The sequence below is a fragment of the Micrasema longulum genome, unplaced genomic scaffold, assembly GCF_059751315.1.
Source record: "Micrasema longulum isolate JH-2025_06_02 unplaced genomic scaffold, ASM5975131v1 h1tg000618l, whole genome shotgun sequence".
Taxonomy (NCBI): Eukaryota; Metazoa; Arthropoda; class Insecta; order Trichoptera; family Brachycentridae; genus Micrasema; species Micrasema longulum.
In genome coordinates this window covers 35,629-58,044 of record NW_028277814.1, presented here as the reverse complement: position 1 = coordinate 58,044, position 22,416 = coordinate 35,629, and the positions used below count along the sequence as shown (strand labels likewise).

The following is a 22,416-nucleotide window of genomic DNA, read 5'->3' as shown; positions in this document are numbered from 1 at the left end:
ATGGGCCGTACTCAGGTCGAGAATTGCCAATTGGATATTAATTTGCATTGTAAATACTTTTAAATATGTAGCTGTGTATTTATTATTGCAGGGTTATTCCAATTTATTTTTCTATAATTCGCCTATATTTATTTTATCAAACTGAAAATACATGTGTGTGTTTATTTTTTTATTTATTTGTTCATTTTATTCACAATATACGTATGTTACATTTATTGAGAGAAATCCCAACTCCATGGAACAGAAGTCCTGTGTTGAGTTTGTTTGTTTGTCCGTCACATCTCCGAAACGGCGAGTCGTAGCGGCCTGAAATTTGGAAACGTCATTTTAGATGCGATTTCAAGGTTAACATTGTTATTTTCGAGTAAAATTTAAATCGACCTTTACTCGATAAAAACATAAACGCTATACAAATGCCTAGTGCGGCCCTGACATATTGCCCGTAATCAACTGTCATTATCAACAGTAAACATACTTTAATTCACTAATTTCTCTCCTAAATTGAGAAAAAAATAGTACCGGAAGTAAACATGTTTTGGGATTTGGTAGAATAATTTGCTTTCACAAACATAATTATTCTAGATCGAACAACTTCCTCGAACAACTTGACGCATCGAACAACTTCCTCGAACAACTTGACGCTGGGGTACATGAATGGCTTTAAAAAAATATTTTAATAATAGATTTTTGATCAGATTCGAGAGGTTTTAATATTGATTTATAAGTGCCTCCCCATCCTATTATGGCATAAGTTATAATTGAGTTACATAAAATATGATAAAATTGTTTTAGTTTAATTAGGGATAAGATGTTACATAATATATACTTACATGATTTTTATATTCAAATATTATTTTTCACGAGCCTGGGTGTTCTGTGCTGTAATTCACAGGGAAATATTACTTTTTATTATTAACACTTAACATTTTGAAAGTAAAAACGGTCTATGAAATACTGTCCAGTAAAAAATAATTTTTTGCTACTTATTAGTAGCATAAAACATATTTTTAAATTTGGAATTTTGAATTCCCGCAAAAACGATAATAGCATTGACCACGCCCCTAATACGTCACAATTCATGTTTATTTTCAACTTTGTTCCAAACCATTCAAATTTTTATAGAACATCGTCACGAATCTTGATGTCACAACTGTCAATACCAAACATGCCGCGTTTTTAATGTCATATTTTTTAAAGTTATGATTTTGAACACACAAATTATTATTCTAAATCCATTTCCTATATTTTTATCGGTATTCGTAGTATGTGATATTTCCTTATTGGGTCTTCTGACCTGTTAAATACGTTGAAAAAAAAACCCGCAGCACTGAATTTTCTCACTGAGGAACATTTCTAAATTGATGACGTATTTTGTATTTTCAGGGGAGTCCATAGTCTGCTATCAGTGTAATAGCGAGTATGATCCACGGTGTGGTGACCCCTTCGATCCCTACTCCTTAGGGAAGATCAACTGCTCCATGAAGACGCCCCTGGACCACATGCCTAATGTGGAGCCAGTGTTATGCAGAAAGAATATACAGAAAGGTAACAATAGTCCCTAATTACATGCTACCTGTAACCGCGAGCATGACCCCCTTGATTCCTATTTTTAATATGAGAGTTATTCTTATTCTTAGAGGGGGGGTAAGTGCTATTCAAGCTCCTGACGTCACTGCAACCTGTGAAGATCTATTGTGACGGGTCCCCATGAATAGTTCTCGCCCTCCAAGCCCAGGTCCATAAAGAGCCTGGCTACTGTCTGGAAGCCGAGAGTGTTCATTTTGCTAAATCTCCCCTCCAAGTGCAGATCCGTAAAGTATCGGGCTATTTGGTAGGGGGCGAGCTCCTTAATATCCTCAGGTTAAACCAGTGGTCCCCCGAGGATGAGGCTCCTTTTATGATGTAAAGCATCACATTCACATAGAATGTGTATAGGTGTTTCCCCATCTGCACTGCAGAACCTACATCTAGAAGTTTCGGGAAGGTTCATTCTAGCAAGGTGTTTGTTCAATCTGCAGTGCCCTGGGCGGGCTCTAGTGATAACCCTCACTTGATTTCGGCTGAGCTTTATAAGTTGGTAGAAAGCAAACCTTTGCAAGTACTCTTTTATCAGTTTACTTACAAGCTTAAATATATTTAAAAAGAGATCCCAATTTAACAATGTTTTGAGTGTGTCCAAATGTATTCTCCAATAAGTAATATGGGAGTGGCATTATTATTATTTTTTTAATCCATGTCCGCTCTCTAGTTGGAGCATGTGGTGTCCACAAAGAGCCTCCATGCATCTCTATCGGCTGCCAGCTCCTGTGCGTTCTCCCAAATCAGGTTCACATCCCGTAGTTCTGACACAAACTGTCGATGAACAGTCAGCAGTGGGAGTCCATGATGTCGAGAATCTGATGCCTTGTAAAGTAGGCAAGCGTAGTTAAGGCTCTCAGCAGGCATCCGCAGTATATTCATACCTTGCTTATAATGTACAAGGTTTATTTTAGGTAGGTCGACAATTGTAGCCGCTTGCGCTGATAAAGGGCCTATAGACATAACTCCGTTGTCGTCATTAGTAAAAACAGTTTTGGGTAAATTATAATCTCCACAAATAATTACGGTGTCAAAATTTTCAGCCAAAATTTCTTCGAGCAGCGCACTATGGGATTTAAATATTTCAATGGAAGACGGTAGTGGAAAGTATACAACTCCAAATATATATTTTTGTACCCACCCGCATGCATAAGTATAGTTGTTCGGATGAAATTTTGAATTTTTTAAAGAATAAAACAGTTAAACTTTTTTTTACACAAATCGTGACTCTTCCTCCTCTAGCACGGTTGCATCGAAATAAATTGTAATTTACCAAACCTAGTTAGAAAAAGACACTTCATCTTTAAGCCATGTTTCGCGTAGTATAATAAAGTCAGCACCTTGAGTGGATACGTTTAAGATAAATTTTTGAAGTTTGGTGTTCAAACCGCAAACATTTTGATAATATACGCTAATTTTTGTAAATTCACATTTCTCTTTTGAAAACTTCATATCGTTTATAATATGTAAGGATCAGGTGGGATGTTTCATCTGTTGCCTGTTTTAGGAGCTTCTCTGCATTTGCTCTAGTGATAAGGAAAACCACAGAAAACTCGTCAGACCTTTCAGATCTACATGAAGAGTGTTTGGCGTTTGGTGTCCTGCTATCATTGATACCTTTTATAGCCTTTACTATATCCATAATGTATAATGTTACCTCTTTAGATCATTCCTTATGATTAATTACTGCATGTAAAACCTCATTTAAACTTCAGTTGCATTCTCTGTAAACTAAAAAGGGGTAATGCATCAACAGATAGGAGACATCTTGGAGATTAACATCATCGCATGGGCAGACGTTGATCTCAGATATCTTAAATCTGTGCAGATAGCTCATGCACACTGCAGTTTCCTGAAATCGGTGGGTTCTGTTAAATAGCGATCATTCCAAAGCTGTTAAGTTATGCTTCTTATTTTTCTCTTGGTAAAACTTAGTGAAATGTCAGCAAAATAGAAACAGCGTTTTTGAGAGTTGCTTCCTTGAGCCTTTTCATCCATTCTTTTATTATTGACAATTCTGCAAGGTCAATGCAGCCAAGATTGCCACTTCCAACGTCAGGCTTTATAAAAACCCAAGAAAACTGGATTTGTAACGCAATCTGTGTTTTCAATTTTTCTAATGTAACCTTACAGAAACTTGTTTACCATTCCAGTTTACGGGAAGATTCGCGTCGTCCGAGGATGCGGTTACTTGCGAGATGAGGAAAGAGACGACAAGGCCTGCGTCCGACGATCTGGAACACACGACGTCTTCACATTCTACTGCTCGTGTACCGGAGACCTCTGCAACTCGGGGAAATCCCTTTTGCCTCCTGGAATCACCTTCTTCCTACTGACAACACTAGCGACAATAATAGCGGGGAGGCAAACAGCGACTGTCGTATTATGAATTATTCAAAATTGATAGAAATACCCGTCATGTTTACTTTTGTGATTAATCTAATATTGATCCTTCTCTGGTTCCGCTAAGAAGTAATTTTTACTTTTAAAATAAAACATACTCGTCTCGTGATAGACACTTGAGCTCTTATGATTTAACCGAATATTTCAATTTGGAGGCCATTCCCAGTTAGTCATGAATACATGATTTTCTCATTTTATTTTCTTCATCTTACATAAATAAAGTTTTCAAATAACATCTAAATCCATAATATAAAAAAATGGTATTTCTTATCAACGGAACAAGAGAAGAATATTACTAATTAATGATTGTAGGGAGTTGTTGGTTTTATTTAGAACTATAGTAGTTATTTTGTTTTATCCCAAAATCCATATAATGTTATTTTGTCTTATTTCAAAATCCATATAAAAATAATTGAGGAATTTAGAAATGATATAATAGGTAAAAAGATTAAGTGTCTAATACAAAAATTGAGAAAACCAGAAGTCCACATATGTGGGTACAGGGACGTTAGAGGGTGTGGCACATCAGTCTTGTAGCCTTTTTTCCCGTCGATATGATGAAAGCATCAGCAACAAAACACATTAAAAGAATGATAATTGATTAAGTAGTGTACCATCGAGTTCCGACGGGAGTACGATATTGAACAGTTTTGTTTGTGCCGTTTGCGTTCAAGTTACCAGATATTTCTCAATTATTTTTACTTCCTATTTCATCATCATTTTCATCTATTTTAAATTCGATTTTACTAACGCTATGGACGTCAATGTGGTGAATTGTTTTCTGTTGCTTTTTTAGGTGTTTAAACTTTAAGGTATAAAGTATATTTTGGAAAGGATTAAGCAATTACTGTTATCGGCAATACATTTTAAGCATATCAAAAGATACGTCACTTTTGGTCATATCCTAGTACTCAATTATTTTTGAACTGTTTCATGTTTTGTATCTCATTTACACATTGAGTTTCTATATTCCAACTGAGAAGGTTTTGCATTTAGATTATTTTAATCTAAACAGTATTCAACAAATCATAATTAGAATACATAATATATTAACATATTCTGACAGCAAATCCGACCGAGTCGTATTTAAAATTCTCAACTCACTCTTTGATGCGCCTGAACTACTGAGCTCAATAAAATTAAATATACCAACTAGAAACCTCAGACAAAACTTACTCTTTCATACCGATAACCATAGAACTAACTAGGGGTTTCATTTCCCTATACCCAGAATTCTTAGGTCTGCCAACAAACATACCAGTCTTGATTTCTTTGATAACAAGTTGTCTTCTTTCAAACGATCACTGAATCTAATTAAATTATAAACACATCTCTCCCGCTCCGCTCCCACCAAGTCTACTATATACCACTGTGTCTTTCTACTTTCCTTTATAATAATTTTCTGTGCATAAATATTTTCTTAAAAATGCTCATTAGGCGTATGTATAAATAAATAAATAATAAAATATCAGCCAACTCTATGCAGTGTCGGATCTAATGGAATCTAGCGCCCCATTATTTACTGAAAAGGTACGGGAATATACACAACTTAATATACGTTAATATACATCTCCACTTAGTATCTATTTATAGGCTACTTATCATCCAGAAAAAAATATCACTTTTTTGGGAAAATTCTTAGTGGAAAAATGAATTGATATAAAAACAGAATAACGAAGCTACGTCGCCATAGAATAACGGATCTTTGTTTTTTTACATAACGATAGTTGGAAGACCAGCAATCAAAACAGGCTACTTTTTGTCGTGAAAAGGTATATTATCGCATTGGGAAAATTCTACAAAAACGAATTAATGAACTAATTTCTCTCTAATACCCCACGAGTGAAGCCTTAGGTAAAAATTAGTAATACATACTTTTGGAATATCTTCTTCCTGTACATAGACGCTGAGGAAGATTATAGAGAGCTCTTTCAGGCAGCATTTTTCATTCTGCAACGAGTAATCCTTCCTTGTATGTGGGCACCACCAAGGAAATTTAGATCCTCGAATTCGGAGTGCGGTGTGTATTGTGGTGAGCAAGCTGCAATGATATAATATAAAATCATTTTCATAACAGGCAGTCAAATTGAGTTTATAAAACAGTTCAAACACATTTATTCATTTCACAGGAAGATTTAACAGGTTCACTGCCAACTCTGCCCATTGAGGCAGTTAGAATAGGGAAGCAGTTTTTAATCATAATTTTTACGTTTTTCCACAGAAATATATACATATTCTTTTGCCTTGCTTTGCATTTTGTGTTATTTGATCTCCGAGCCAATATGATAGTAAAACATGATCGATTTTTGTAAAGATTTCAATATTTTAGGCTGGCAGTGAATGTGTTAAAGGTAGCAATACCAAAAAACATGATTTTCTCAGTTGGAATATAGTACACGTAGGATTCTAAACAACTGATGTGTTTTCAAATAACGGTAACAACATATCAAGTCACTTTTTCTAGCAATTTTACATTACAAAGCCATATGTATTAAGTAAACACACTTCCATCCATGCCATCATCATCACCATGCTCATTTTGAACATTAATTAAGACCAAACAATGTAATTGAGGTATATAGAATTAAAGATGTCCACAGATACGTAGAAGACGGAATAGAAAAATTAACATTTTAATGTTTTGAAATTTTTTATTTAATCAAAAAAGTTTCACAAAATTGTTTTATATATTATATCCTACAAAATTTACACAAAACACTTGATATTTCTACCTCTCTATTAGAGTAAGATGCTCGTATTTGGAGAAGCAGTTTGATTCTTTAAATACACTACTCCGGAACCTCATTTAACAAGGTCGATACGCGATACGTTCCACGTAGTAAGTTTACTGAAAAAGAACAATACTACTGTCATAAACAAAAAGCCAGTTATTTGCAAGTCATATTTTGAGATATGTCACTTTTTAGTATTTATCAACTTTATGCCAATTTAATAAATGCATTCATTCATTCCCTTTACGCACTTAATGGTGCATAGGGTATTGCATTGGTATAGCAATCGCAGTGTATCTTGATCATTTTTGTTACATGAAGGAAAGATGATCAGTCTTATGTTTCAGGTGCCAGTCCAGGGACTATGAAATTAATATCCAAGTGTTAAAACAATGTTTTAAATAAGTATTTCACATCAATCTTGCTGGGAATCAAATCCGAGACCTCTTGTATGCCAGACGAATTTGCTGACAACTACACCATGAGGCCGAATTTAAAAACACTAAATAATCATAAGTAAAAACACAGTATGCTAATAGTTTCTAAAGCATAAAACCTGTGTGTGTCATTACTGAGTTTTGCTTATGGATTTTTAGATATTCTGTTATTGCTTAAAAAACTTAAAAAACATTACATCATTTTTTGTACTAATACATTTTTTTAACTGCTCTTTGCTGTAATGGTTGCACATTTCTTGTAGAACCTTACATTTAACTCATTTAGTGATTTTTGACAAAAAACTGCCTTTTTGCTTATGACGGCAAAATGGTGGAAAGGTTTTCTTGTATGAAAATTCATTTGGAATTTTAAAATAAATAATTTTTTTACTGTTTATAGTACCTTGATTTAATTAAATAATACAACATGAGTCATGATTATTAAATGATACTCGATGAAAATTAGTTACATGAGATTTATTTTTCTGAGTTTACAAGGTAAGAATAATTTACTATCAAGAGTTCTAGAGATCAAACGGCGCATATTCATTAGCAATATAACTAAGTTGCCTGTTACTTGTGTTTTTCTAGTCCTGACTTACAAATTTATTTGTCGATTCACAACCACATTTAAATTTTTGATAATACATTTTTTTGTCTATATACCTCAATTATTTGTTTTGTAATGAATCACAAAATCACTTTAGTAATATGATTTCAATAAAAATAATGTGATAAGCTTGTGTCCTTGAGAACAATTAATGCTTGCATTAACTGGTATGATTTTTAATATTAACTCTGATCAATTGGTTTTATTACCGTGGTAATTAGGTGCATGCTTTGAGTAAGTAAATTGAATAAAATGCAATGCACATACATTTACGTATTTGATTTTATATATTCATATATTTTTATCAAGAATCAGAACAAAAAGTTATTAAAATAATAATATGTAGATAGCCATTTTGCTAAGGATCAAGTTCTGGCTAGCGGCCAGGGCAGGCACAAAATTTAAGAGGGTCCCTGGTGTACCCCTGGCTACGGCCTTGCTTTGTCATACAATATAAACGTTCGTATATGTCCAAGAAAAATAATCAATTTTTAGGTATTCCTAAACTTCCTCATTTGTTCTATAAAATTAATCACAACAGATCTCTGATCATAAATGATATTTTGTAATACTTAATGTTTTATATTCAATGATATGCACGCGCTTTGCAATATTTTTTTACGTAAATTTTCTGTCCATTTAAAATTCCTTAAACCGTCCAATTTTTACTAATATCTTGATTATTTTTACCATCCTATAATAAACTAAAGCTAACGCTATAACTCATATGTTTTTTTATTTATTAATAAAAAAACAAATATTTGCGTTATTATGATTCACCCAAATATTTAATTTTGAGGGCCATTTTCAACGAGCTGTAAATAACTCACTATTAGAAAAAGGCAATCAAGTTGGGGTAGAGTGGGATTCGAACTACGGACCTTTGAGCCGTGAGTCTGAGACACTAGCCAAGGGACCACAACCCGATTTAATACATTTAACTAAATAAATTTTAATCTGTTATGCTTTCAGACAAAGATAATTAATGTTTTTAGGGCACAGGATTTTTAAAATGTTGCCAAATTCTTTCAAAATTATCGTTAAAATAGTTTTCAACACATTTGTTAACAGAAAATAATCCAAAATTGTAAATAAATAATGACTTTAGTTGTTCTTTTTACTCTTTAAATGTTGAGTGGAATGTAAATGATTTATGTATCTCTATTATAATAAGTAAAAATGTCAGTTGGGAAACAGTACTTAATTTAGAGAAATATACTTCGCAAGAAACAAAATGAACTGTTAAATTTATTTTCAAATGTAGTTGAAAATTGTTATTTTTGGTTAATTTAAGTATTTGGAGGTGTTTAAAATCTTGTTTGTTTAGCAGAATGCTGTTTATAATATACATGCATTGTACTATATGTTTTAAAATTCTATTATTGTTCAACATTTACACAAATGTATGTTTGAATATATTTGCCATTATTAAATGTGTTCATGTATTAGACCATGGTTATAAACAGTATTATAAGAATCAGTTATCAAAACTTTTTATAATTCAAATAAATTATTCGGTGATTATTTGTTAAATACGTCTTCTGTATACACGGTGTTACAGGGCCAGGTTGCGAAATTTCAAAAGAACATTCCTCATAGTAAGTTTACTAAAAATCCAAATTATTTAAAAAAAAAATTATTTTTTTTTCATTTGAAAATGGAAACAATCCTTAATGTCTCGGACTAGCATCCCTTCCACTTACCCCTACCCCTCCCCTACCCAGCCGCTTCCCTAGTCCGCATCCGTTGCTTATAACTTCGTCGGTTAAATACGTTTTTAATCTCTTTTTTTTAAATTAAAAAATGCAATTTTACAATTTTTTTTAGGATATTTTCAAAAGTAAATAATGAAAAATGTTCCTTTAAAGTTTCGCCGCAGGCCCTGAAAACCTCTGTATATTTTGAATCAGAGTTTTGATTTCCTAAAGTTATTTCAAACTAAATATAATAATGATTCAGAATTTTCGTTAGTTTGTAAAGAAAATTCTGGAATTTAAAAAATGTTGTCTACAAAAAACAAATCAGCATAATGTTACATCTATTGAGAGAACTGTGATTTATTATGTAAATATACATGACAAAAATAAAATAGAAAAATCCAATCTAGATTTTATTAATTTGTTTGATTTAAATTTAAATACTTTCTAAGCATGTGCATACATTATATTTAGAATAAAAAATACTTGCATTAGAATATTCTTTAAGAACTAATTACAGTAGAACTACAGTAAGGTAATTCTGCCAAAATAGCTCTTCTTTACTACTATTATGTAAGCAATATGACACATAAGATATATTATTATGAGAACTATCTCCAAACATTTACTTTAGATTTGTTTAAAATATGCAATGATTCAACACTCGCTCGTCCCTAAAACATATAATTTTTACTTTGAATCATCACTGCACCAGACATATTGCTAAAAATGATAATTAATATAATATGTATGTATTTTATTACATTTAAGTCAGTGTAAGTGTGACATAAATGGTGTGCTGCCTTCTAGAAATGTGATATGTATAAATATTTATGTGTTTTATCTATGTAAGATTATTTGCAAATGTTGCCTATGTGTTTGAAAACTGCTGTATTTGTAATATTACTAATAAGGAATAGAATATAAAATATATATTTCTGTGTGCACTATCTTTAGTAATATAAAATAATTAAGATAATCCTGTTTGAGCGCTGGTTCTTACATAAATACTCGAGAATAATATTTCTGGATGTATTTAACTGTTGTATAAAAGGTCAGTGCTTCACAAGCTTGTGAAGTCATATTATTAATTTACATCTTGCCCTTCCAAACCAAGGTCTTTAAAGAACTGAGCTAATAAATCAGTAGTGAATCCAATCACTCCCCTGTAACAATATGTGAGATGCTAATAATTTTTCTTTGATGAAACCAAGATGGCTGAAAAAGGCATAATTTGCCAGTGAACAACTCAAATCTGACAGTTCTATGTTTTTCTATTTTAGCACCGGTTGATTTGTCAGTTTAGTGACCAAGTTGCCTCATTTAGTTAGTTGTCATCTATACAATCTTACAGATAATCTATTAGTTATTGTAATAAATTGTAACATTTCAAATATAGTTTTGTGGCTTTTAAACATAAGCGAAGATAAAATTAGAAATTGCCGAGAGCCTGCACCATCATATAATTTTTTATAACTCTTCTTGACACATGTATTTCTGTAATGCAAGATTTGTTTTTGATATTTTAGTATGCATCGGTGTTATCTCAAATGATAAGTGCAATATTTATACTCTGATACCATATATCGTCATTGCGCCTTAGAAATGTGTTTTTCATAAGAATGTTCAGGAAAAACATTTTATTATTAATTTTTTACCTTAAAGCTGATATGCTTAAATCTATTTAAACCAAAGTTAGTTGTTGGCGCACTTTAAGTTTTCCCAAACAAATTTAGTCCATTTTTAATCCATTGAGACTACACATTGAGATCAGCTCTTGTGGCAGCTGGTTCCAACCATCAACCCTATTGCTCAGGAAATGCTTCCGTGGATTTAGATTGAATCTCGTTTTCACCAGCCTATGACTGTGGCCTCAAAGACGAGCATCTTGTTTAAGCTTGAACATGGGATCCAAATTTGAGCAGCTATAGTGAATGTTGAGTATCTTGTATGTCTCTATCAGGTCACTCCTTTCTCGCCGTTCCTGCAGCGTTGTGAAACCGAGAGTTTCCAGTTTTAAATATAAATATTGAGGAACATTGACTTTGTTTATGAAAATTGGTACGTTATCATTTTAATTGTGGTTAAAAATATTTTTAACATTTTTGGCATAAAACACGCATTGAATAAAATGAATTCACGTGGCCAGTTTCCAAGGCGCAACGTCGATTTACTAACAGCCAAATAACATATGGCGCCACTCGACATTTTGAAATGTCCCTAGATATTTTCTGAGATATCTAGGAGATACTTTTTTTTTCCTGAAAAAGAAATGGTTGTTTAACGTTTGATACAAACATATCTAATAAAGAGTAACTTCTTGCTTCTGCCGTTTGATATAAAACTCGCTTAAACTGATTTTTTCGTTGTAATGTAATATTATTGTTCTGTTTACGTAATGGTAAATATAAACATCTGTTCACACAGTTGTATCATAATATTCTTATAGAATTTTATAGTGGTTAGGTTAGGTAGAAATAGTTATTCAAGAAATCAATTTGATTCAATATGTAGTTGATAAAAACATCTAATCTTTAAAAATTTATTAGATAAGAATTGTTAACACCCAGAAACCTAAATGATATTAATAGAATTAATCCCGTATGATTTAGGAATATATGTAATGCGTTATTGTTTGTAAAATCATTTTAGAAATGTCATTCAATAGTTCACAAGCTGTTTGAATAGAAACTTTAAAATAAAGACAAGTCAAAAATGGTATATATCTGACCAAAAGCGCAGTAAATGCGATTCATAACATAATGATACTAAAATTATGTCGTTGACCGTAGGTGTCATTTAATATTGACCCGCAAAAAAGATCGCTATTATACATATTTTTAATTAGGTACAGTTTGAATATATTGTTATGATAATATGTATAACGTCATAATAATAAAAAATTGGAATAACATGTAATATTCACATTTAGAATTTTTAATTAATTATGTTCGAGGACAAATAATGTTTGAAGAGTTTATTTTTTAGTTAGTTATGTATTTTTTAAAGTTCTAGTCAGGGCCGGGTCTAACGGGATCTAGCACCCCGTCATTTACTGAAAAAGGACGAGAATATACAAGTTTATAAACAATAAGAGCATATTATTCTTCCCTCCCTTGTTAGCAAGTGTCTGGTTCCTTGTGCCAACTGAACCTAATGTAGGTCCGGCTCTGGTTCTAGAGGAAGGTTATTTAAATATTTTAGTTCGAAACAAGCATAGTTATTTTGCAAATCATTGAGTCGTGCATTTTGATGTTTTTATGCATTTGTTTATTCAACTTTATAGAATATAATATATCTATGTAGATTGGCAGGCTTATTGCTCCAAATAATATCTTCCAAAAACTTAAAACAGATTGATGTAAGTTAATCAAGGTTTGTAGTTACAAATTTTTACAGCTGATTGTTAGTGAAGTTCTTTCCGTATTTGTTGTTGTTATTTTGTTTTATTATATTATATATTTTGGTGCCATATTTTTACAAATCGGAAATAATGTTGAAAATATATATTATATTCATAATTTTCTGGTTTAAAAATGAGCACATACATAACGGCTCACCATCATTTTGGCATCACACATCATGCGTGCCGAGTGCGCTTCCTACAAACACTGCATACAAGTATAGCGCGGTAATGTAATACGCGCCGTTTGTCCTATAGGGCACAAAACATTTTTCAAGTAATTTTAAATGAATATGCGCATTTCAAACCATTGCAGAAAATGTATCCAACGTCGCATATAAAAAATAATAATTCCATTACCATCATAATTGAATCGGTTATTCGAGAAATCTCGTAAGTCAGGTTTTTGGCGGATGTGACTTTGACTTGTAATGCACTCCATTCCATTAAGAAACCAATGTTTAATCGAAAAATAAAGATTTATAATAATAAAACACACTATTAGCTACTTAAAGAATAATCACTTTATTATGTCGTCTTTTATTTTGATTTTATAATTTAAATTTAAGCGAGGCTTGCATTTGACAAAAAATCTAAGATTTTTTAGCCAAATAATATAAACTTAAAACTCCACAAGGAACTTGCCAAGACATATGTATGGAGCATATTGATGTACGGTTGAGAGGCCTTACCGAAAAAGATAAAAAAGACTAGAGGCCTTTGAGATGTGGTGCTACAGAAAAATATTAGGAATTTCCTAGAGAGACCACATCACTAATGACGAGGTTCTCGGCAGAATTGTAAAAGGGAGGAACCTACTCAAAACCATCTCAGAGAGGCGAGCCCAATGGATCGGCCACATTATGCGCCGTGGTCTCCTGCATGACATCATAGAGGGAATGGCTGAGGGGACAAATCACAGAGGGGGCCCCCGACGGGAGTATTTGGAGCAAGTGTGCGAGGATTTAAACTGCGTCTCATATACCGAGTTGAAGAGGGCTGCAGAAAATAGAAACCAATGAAGGACGAGATGCAAAACTTTGCTGCAAACCAATCCCCAAGATTGAAACTGCGTAGAAGAAGAATTTAAATTTATATTTAACGTCAATAAGTTTATTAATCACAAAAAATCATTTAATTCAATTAATTAAAATAATCTCTGATACACGAGGTACAATAAATTAAATATATTATATATAATTCATTTTTCAATATTTGAGTTAAATATAATCATTTCCTTTAGAATTTTTTAACAAACCATTTTGTTTGTAATTTATGAAAAGTTAAGACTGACTGACTCATGGGGTTTCTCGAATTATCGATACAATTGTTTTCCTTATTAAAAAATACATAAAGATACCCTATTATTCCAAACTGCTATTGATTTTGTTTTATAAGTAATGTGTTATTGATATTATTGTAAAGCTGAATGTTTTCTCTTCAAATAAACAAATAAAAATTGTTGAGAACACACACCAATATAAAAATTTATTCATTTTACTCTGAAATACACTTATTTAAGCGATACATCATCATTAACTCTCTGTGTACATATTGATTGACAATTCTAGGCAAAACTTAAAGACATGCATAAAATGTTATTTTAAATTAATCAATTTATGAGATTTGAGTGCGTAGTTGTAAGTTAAAGATATGACTGTATTTCACATTTGTGATACTGTGTTTGTGTGTGTTAATTTTATATTTCTTAATAAATACTTTTAAGAGAATAAAAATATATTTAGCTATTTATTTATGAAGTGATGTACACAAAAAATAGTATTTTAATTTGAAAATGATTTATTTAGTACTGTTTATGTTTCACGTTTGTCTTTATTTAAACAAAAGAGTTAAATGTAATAAATATTTTATTTAAACATATTATTTTTAAATCAAATTTGCAAAATTCAAAGAAATTATGCGGCAAGAGTGCAAATTACTTAAATTATGCTAAAGTTTAGTAGAACATCTTAAGGTGCCTACAGACATATTCGGCATTTGATGATTGTCAAGTTGTAACCATAGAGGTATAACTATACTCGATTTTGATGATCGTCAAATGTCATAAGCTCGTATGAAGTATGCTCGATTTTTGACAATCGTCGTTTATCGCCTACACTTAGTCAGAGATATGACGACATTTAACGATAATCACAGCGACGATTGTTAAATAAGAAATAACGACAGTTCCTTCATTTAAGTTTTTTTTTTGAAAATCAATATTATAAAAGTGTCCCAATCAATAACACAAAGTAAATTGCATATTTTAAGTGAGTTATTATAAGAAAAAAATATTTGATGTCACATCTGGATTTAAATTAAAATTACATTTGTTTTTCACAAAAAAATGTGTTCAATTGAATTAGGGAATTGCGTATCTATGTGTTTTTCGATGTAATATGCTTTTAAATGTTAAAACTGAGCATCTGCGTGTTGTACAATTTACTTATTAATATTATAATTGTGTTCATATAATTATTAACGCCATGTGGTAATATTTGGTTTCGCCTTTAAATGTTTTTGATGTTGTTATTGCAAAACAATATTGTCATTCTGTCCATTCCTTAGAAATTAAATACTTTTAGGTTTATTAGAAATAAGAGCTTCGGGCAAAGCAATAGTAAGAATTTAATTATTTTATAAACTATTTTCTTAGATATTGTATCGAGTCAGAAATATGTTACCAATCTGTCGTACGGATAAATTAATGTCCACAATAAGCTGTGAAAAAGATACAATTTGGTATCCACTGATAACAATTGTGTTTGCTCTTCAATCTAGCATAATTTTTAACATGAAGTTTGAACAAAAAATTTAAATGATTTTTATACATGACATAAGTATGGTGGTAAGATTTCAACTGTGGTAGTCTAAACATTGACTAGTTTAGAGATCGCTTTACACGTTGTGTAACATTCACTATTCTGTCTACTGTTTGTGATTTCCACATCTCCAAAGTTTTCGGAAGTTGACATGATCTCACATTATTAATTTCTCTAAGGTGACATCTATTGGTTATTAAACAAACCAGCGAAAGAAAGGTCCAGTATATGCTTCAATTTCCGTATTCCCTAAAGATTTTTTTTATCAGTGGTGTACGTCAATAAGATGTCTACAAAAATAAAAATACTTTATTTAGTTTTTTATAAAGTATTTGTAAAATTTTCACCCATGCGCCCGCCCGTATTATGGCAATACGCTGTATTTATAGGTACAATTTTGGCTTAACACTAAATCAATTCCATTCATTGTGTTATATCATATGAACTTACTTTAATTTTTTTGTTGTTGTTACTTTCCAAGAAATTGACAAAAAACATTTTTTTTAAATGTTCCGCCAGAACAAGTTTTTGTGAATTTTATAATTTATGTTTTGAATGAAGGGTCAACCTCACTTCTCATCAAATTTTTAATTAGTCCTATTTAAAATTAAAGTCGTTTATTTCAAAGCTAGCTTTTTTAAGATACAGCTTATTGGCGTAACACAGGAATGTGACCGATATCATCAGACTAGTGAGAGACAAAATAAATTTTTATGTTTAGACACAAGTGAAAGCTGAGGTTGCCAATTGTGAATTTGTTGATTATGGGAATAAACTAGGTGAAGTCGGGGTGTTTGTTCAATGTCATATATTTTGACCCTGCCTGGTTAAGTTTTGATAAAAATTGACACCTTGATATTCAAGAATATAATATATTTGACTGGCTAATTTTTATCTAAATTCAACCAGTGTCACAACACACTGGCGCATTCTCTCTATGGTTTAAATTAAACTATTTATTATTAATATCAAAAGCATTAAGTCTGGTAAAACATTTGATTAAATGTTAGTTAATTGTATACTCATATAACCACTTGCCGACTTTTCTATGTCTACCGGTTTCAAAAATTACTCATCTTCTCAGGAAACTAATTAAACACGAGTTAAAATCGTACATGAAATGATAAACAAAAACATAAGGAAAGCTTTGAAAAATAATGTCCCAATAATGAAATAACCTTTCAATATAGCTAATTGAGGGTATTATTTGCAATGAAGGCTCGTTCCAATACAAGTATATTGGAACGAGCCGTGTTTGCAAATAATACCCTCAATTATAATATTCCATTGTAATAGTAATTTCATACTCCTCCTTTTTGCCCCTCCCACCTTTTCAACTATTACTCCCACAAGATCAAACATTAAAATATGATTGTCACACCGTAGTATTAGCTACCTGGTCAGCGGTGAAAATTTTATAAATAAAAGCTGACAAAACTAAATATTTTTCTTATATTATAATAAAAAATGCAGTTCCACCAAGAAATGTCAGTAGAGTAACTTAATCTATCGTTGAGATATTGGTATATCAATGTTAAACTTGTTATAATCATCTGCTAGTATATTTTTCAAATGTTACTTTTCAAAAACTACAATCGAACCTGTACAAGAAATAAATGATATGTTTGCTAATAATCTAGGATACTAAGGCAATCCAGAGCTTAGTGCTACTACACGCCATTTCATGTAGTCATAATCTTAGTACAAATATGTCGGAAATTCACTGTTAAATAAATGGCTTTTAAATAAAAATGTTGTATTCATTGAACTATTAAAACCAAATGAATTTATTTTGGAGCATTATTAGTTTGTAGTTTAGGACAAGCACAGATCTTTCCATTAAGAGATGTAGTTTTAAAATAAATAGCTTAAAACGGAAAGATCTGTACTTTCCAAAACTATGTAGTAGTGTCTTAAAAAAAAACTGATATAACTCTTTTAGCTGACGCACTACCTTCGTCTTGTTTTGGTTCCGTTGTTACCTCTGGCACATCACCCCGTCCACTGGTTGTAAGCCAGAGGAGTCTAGGCAACCCAGTTACAGTTAGAGAGTTCAATTGCCATGCCATGCAAATGCCAGGAAAATCTCTCCGAAGGGAGAGTAGACCAAAATCAAAGTCCAGGGGGAAACGAAGGTCTCAAAAGAAGCGGAGTGAAGTCGAGTAGGAAGCCGGATCGGGAGGGTAGATTTGGGCAAAAGCCAAGCATCAGAGGCGAAGTGAAGTGATTGACTCAGTGCTTTTTTATGGTGTCGGAACATGGACGCTCACCCTAGCCACTTCAAAAAACATTGAAGCCTTTGAAATGAGGTGCAACAGAAAGATTAAAAAAATATCCTGGGTAGACAGAGATGAAGAGAGAAATGCTTTCGCTGTAGTGATTGCTAACGTCGGGAGAACTTGATAAAGCACCGCAAGATCAAAAATTATTTTTCACGGCCATAAGGCTTTTACATACATAAGTTGTATAAAAGAAAAAAAAAAGTGTTCAGAAATATAGTTGGTATGGAAAAATATAAAGAAGCTGTAAAAGAGAGAAAAATTTGTATAAGATGTTAAAAATCAAAATTTAGATAAACAAATAAAATGCAAACATATGTTACGTAAATAAATACAGTTTAAAGTTTTAAAGCAGCTACGTACATAATATTATAATACAATATAAATAAAATATTAAGTTCTATTTGATATGGAACATATACATTGATTTTTAAAATTTACAAGGCTCTCACGTTAAAGACATTGATGTTATAAGAATATTGGTTCGCAAGTACATGCATCCGTACTACTGGTGAATTTTCGCTGTAATTGGTCGATGATGGACCGCAGTAGAACAGAGTATTACATTGGGTAACTCGACAAGGCACCAATAAAATTTATGAGTTGACAACAATCGAACATTAATGATATTATTTTTAATAAAAAAAGCATGTCATTTAATTTTCGTATGTTTTCTAATGTTTGTATATTCAAATAATCATTTGAGTATGTGTAATTTACACATTTAATCGGTATATTTAGTTCAAAATTGATAAAACGCAAAAATTTATGCTGAACTCATTCAATGTCCTTAATATGGATCCTGTTATACGGTGACTATAATTACTGAGTTATATTCGAGTTGACTTCACACTTCCCACATACAGGGGGGCAATGAGTAATTTTTCGTCTATAAAGAAGGCAATGGGTCAAATAAGTTTGAGCTTCAAATATGCCTCTGAGATGTACCCGAACTTCGTCCGATTTGTCGAGATCTCTGATGCGTCGAAGCTAGATTTCGCCATACTAAACCATAGCTCGGCATATGATAAATCATAAATAAAACATTTGCATTTTTATAACAGTTTCCTTACGGTAGCCAATTTGAATCGAACTGTCAAAAATCAAGTGTCAAATCAATGTCAAAATTGTCAAATGTAAAATCTGATATCTGTGCTGCCAGTATAGAAAAATATTATTTTTTGAAAAAAGATTACAGTTAAGGATTATTATTGGGGATAACTTAAAAAGCACCATTTTAAGATCAAATTAATAATTTAACTAAAATAATCAAACAAATAAAATATTTTTATCAATAAGGAATGTAATTTCAACTTAATGACACTAAACGGCTGCTGAACATAAATTCTTATTAAAGAAACAGTACGATCTTTTGTATGATAGTTTTACAATCGAATCAGCTATGTTCCAAAAATTTAATGTATGAAATTTTTTTTTAAAAAGTTTTTTATACTTGTATATGTAAATAACCAAAGGAAACCAAAATAACATACACATACTAAAATGACAGCAAAATATTTTATGTGTAATAATGTATAGCCTTCATTATTTAACACCAACTAAAGAACTGTATAAAAAACTAAACAATTAAAAGTAACCGAACCTTTTCAACTACAACAATTGAAATTGATTAAAAAATCCACTACTGATGTAATTTTAAACAAAGAACTAGAACATTAAAAAAAAATGTAATAGACACGGACACAATACTAAAATATCAGAACAATAATATTGCTTACATACAACAGAGACAACAAAGAAACGAAGACAGTCAAGATTAACACACTGAAATTATACAATAAACTTCCAGAACAAACTGAACAAAAAACTAAAAAAACCTTTCCAAAGAAGTTAGTAAAAATAATAATTGGAAAATAAAAATGTTTAGCCACGTAATCCGTAAGAGTTAGTAAAAATACTTAGAAATAAAACAATATTCACATAAGTGTTGCAACTCGTTGCTCCTTGTTTTGCATCTACATATGGCCAGATGAAGAATAAAGTTCTGTCAGCGAAATAGAAATATACATTAAATGTTAGTTTATAATTACGTTTTTAACCGTTATATTTTATTGTTCCTTGAAAGGTATCTAAAACGTCAGAAAATTCAGCTTACCGTTATTAAACAAAGGATCGAGATGCGTTGCACGTGGTGTACCAAATCATTGCCCTATGCACCATCAATTGCAGATAAGGGTATTATTGATGATGAAGCATCTACAAATAACACTTTGGAATATATAAATTTTAAATTAATTTTAATTTTGAAAAACCCAAAGGAAATCAATTGCGTGCTGCTAAATACATGTACCATCATCCGAATGTGATAAAATAATGTTCTTTATTTCACTAGTATAGATTTACATTCTGAACAGATATTATAACAGTCATTTTTGTAACACCTTTTTTGAAAATATTTTTGTCACTCACATCAAAATTATAACATTTTAAAAAGATTTTTCAATATATTTTCGAACTCCGAATGTTGGAAACGCTACGTAATATACAGTAGGGCCAATTTAATAGGTCACATTTGACACTTCATCAAAATTCAACAACATAACCTTGTAAGGGCGGAAATAAAATATTGGTTACTTTTTTAGATTTAGAACTGCACAATTGCTTAACTTGTTTCAATTACGATTACATATTTATTATAATAATGACAAAAGAAGGTAATTTTACGATTTACTTTCACTTATAAACCATTCTAAACTTAATAAACTTTTTCTGTTCTAAACGTCGTTGCAATGTTGCATCAGTGAACCCTTTTTCTTTTTAAATACTAGGGATGTTACCCAGAAAAATCGAATGTTGATAATTTTGTTTAATTATGTACTTATCTTATTTTGTTCCTTAAATTTACTATAGAAAATAATAATGGGACAGGATTCGACTTGTGATTTTTAAAATAAAATTACAGTACCTTTAAGTACTTTTTCATAGTAACAGAATTCAATTTACCTATATTATGTTTGAAGTCCGAATCGATTCATTCACTTGAATCGATGTTTTTTAAGCAGGTTACCTCACTATGAAGCTAAAACCGACAAATGTCAAATGTGACCTATTAAATTGGCCCTACTATAGTATTATTTTAATATGCAAAACGTATATTGTGATAATAATAATTTCCAACATTGGAAGATTTTTTTTTCTTGTAGCAATATTTATCTGTAACGCGTTTTCTTCAACATGGTAACACTAGTTCTCTGTGTCAGTTTCTGATATAGGTTGTGTCCGTGACGGATGTAACGACCGATCGTTATTTCTTTATTTTCGTTTTTAGTTATTGATGTTTTCGTGTAGTTTCAGTTAAAATGCCTGTGTTTCACACAAAGATTATCGAGAGTATCTTGGAGCCTGTCGCCCAGCAGGTCAGTACATTTTAAAACTTTAAACAAATGTCAAAAACAGTCATACCTACCTATGTTTATATCGTGTAATTCCCGAAGAAACCGTATGTGATTATATTTATTCTTATTTTAATCGAGAACAGGCGCATTTCTCAGCGATTCTGTCATCGAATTTTGTACGCTGCGAATTATTTTGTGAGACGAAATGGTATTTTATTTGGGTAGGGCGTTTCTTTTAAAACTTATCAAAGATTTTGCGCAAAACTATATTTACCGCATATCCTTTTACGGTAATGTTAACATTATCAGTTTTCCCGGTAAAAAAATGCGGAATAAATAATTCCGGTTTCAAACAGCCGTGTAAGTTATTTAAAAATAAATTCCTAGTAGGTACTTATGCGTCATAATTTAGTAATTTCTTCAGGTGCATTCGATGCTATTCTGAAATTTACAAATGCGATAGTGTTTTGTTTTCGTTTTGCCGCTCTTGTTTTGTTCGAAGTAAATATAATATTTTTTGCGAATGTGGCATTTTTAGAGTATATTTTCACATTTTGAAGAGTATTTTTCACCTTGTCTTTATTTACGTAATAAAACTTTGTGGTTTTGAGTGACCTTGGTTGAAAAGTGTCTTTCGTAACGTTTTTGGGACCTTGGCTAGTATATTTGCTCTTATTTAAACCAGATGAAGGGCCCTGTTATGTACGCTTTTCTCAAAACTAAATTGAAGGCAATTGAATTCGTAAAGGATTATTAAGGAAGTTATTAGATTAGGTAATGACAAATGTTACTTGCATGTTGAACGAATTTATGTGTAAAATAACATGTCATCCCACGGAGTAATTAAAATATTTCGAAATAACAGAAAATGACACAATGAATTAAAAATTAAGAAGCACATTGAACGAATAACATTACGTATATAGTTGATCCAGAGAATGTTAATTATATGTATACGTAATTTTTGATGCATTTTTGGTTTTTAATTTATTAATTAAATTAAAAATTATTTTATAAGAGTTATAAAAATAATTTTAAAAGTCCCTGCGAAATACGGTAAGATTATTTTTAAAGGCGAAAAATTTCCAAGCAAATTCTA

At 31.3% G+C, this 22,416-nt stretch overlaps 1 protein-coding gene and 1 long non-coding RNA gene across 2 annotated transcripts; one reads left to right on the top strand and one right to left on the bottom strand.

The window, feature by feature from the left end:
• Positions 1-166: 166 nt before the first annotated feature.
• Positions 167-17,434, top strand: LOC148280072 (UPAR/Ly6 domain-containing protein crok-like). Its single transcript, XM_088228965.1, has 2 exons — positions 167-1,545; positions 3,732-17,434. Exons 1-2 carry the CDS (start codon positions 1,362-1,364, stop codon positions 3,965-3,967), a joined length of 420 nt encoding a protein of 139 aa, XP_088085091.1. The 5' UTR covers positions 167-1,361; the 3' UTR covers positions 3,968-17,434.
• LOC148280071 (uncharacterized) lies at positions 4,257-20,695 on the bottom strand. Its single transcript, XR_015822710.1, has 2 exons — positions 20,078-20,695; positions 4,257-6,022 (listed from the first exon to the last, which is right to left on the bottom strand). It is a non-coding gene; the product is annotated as an uncharacterized LOC148280071 (long non-coding RNA).
• Positions 20,696-22,416: the final 1,721 nt, after the last annotated feature.

What these genes read in the sequence shown, in the direction of transcription:
- LOC148280072 (XM_088228965.1), top strand. Translation starts at nt 1,362, where the DNA reads ATGACGTATTTTGTATTTTCAGGGGAGTCCATAGTCTGCTATCAGTGT. An exon ending in CAGAAAGAATATACAGAAAG is followed by an intron (nt 1,546 to 3,731) that starts GTAACAATAGTC and finishes TTACCATTCCAG; the next exon opens with TTTACGGGAAGATTCGCGTC.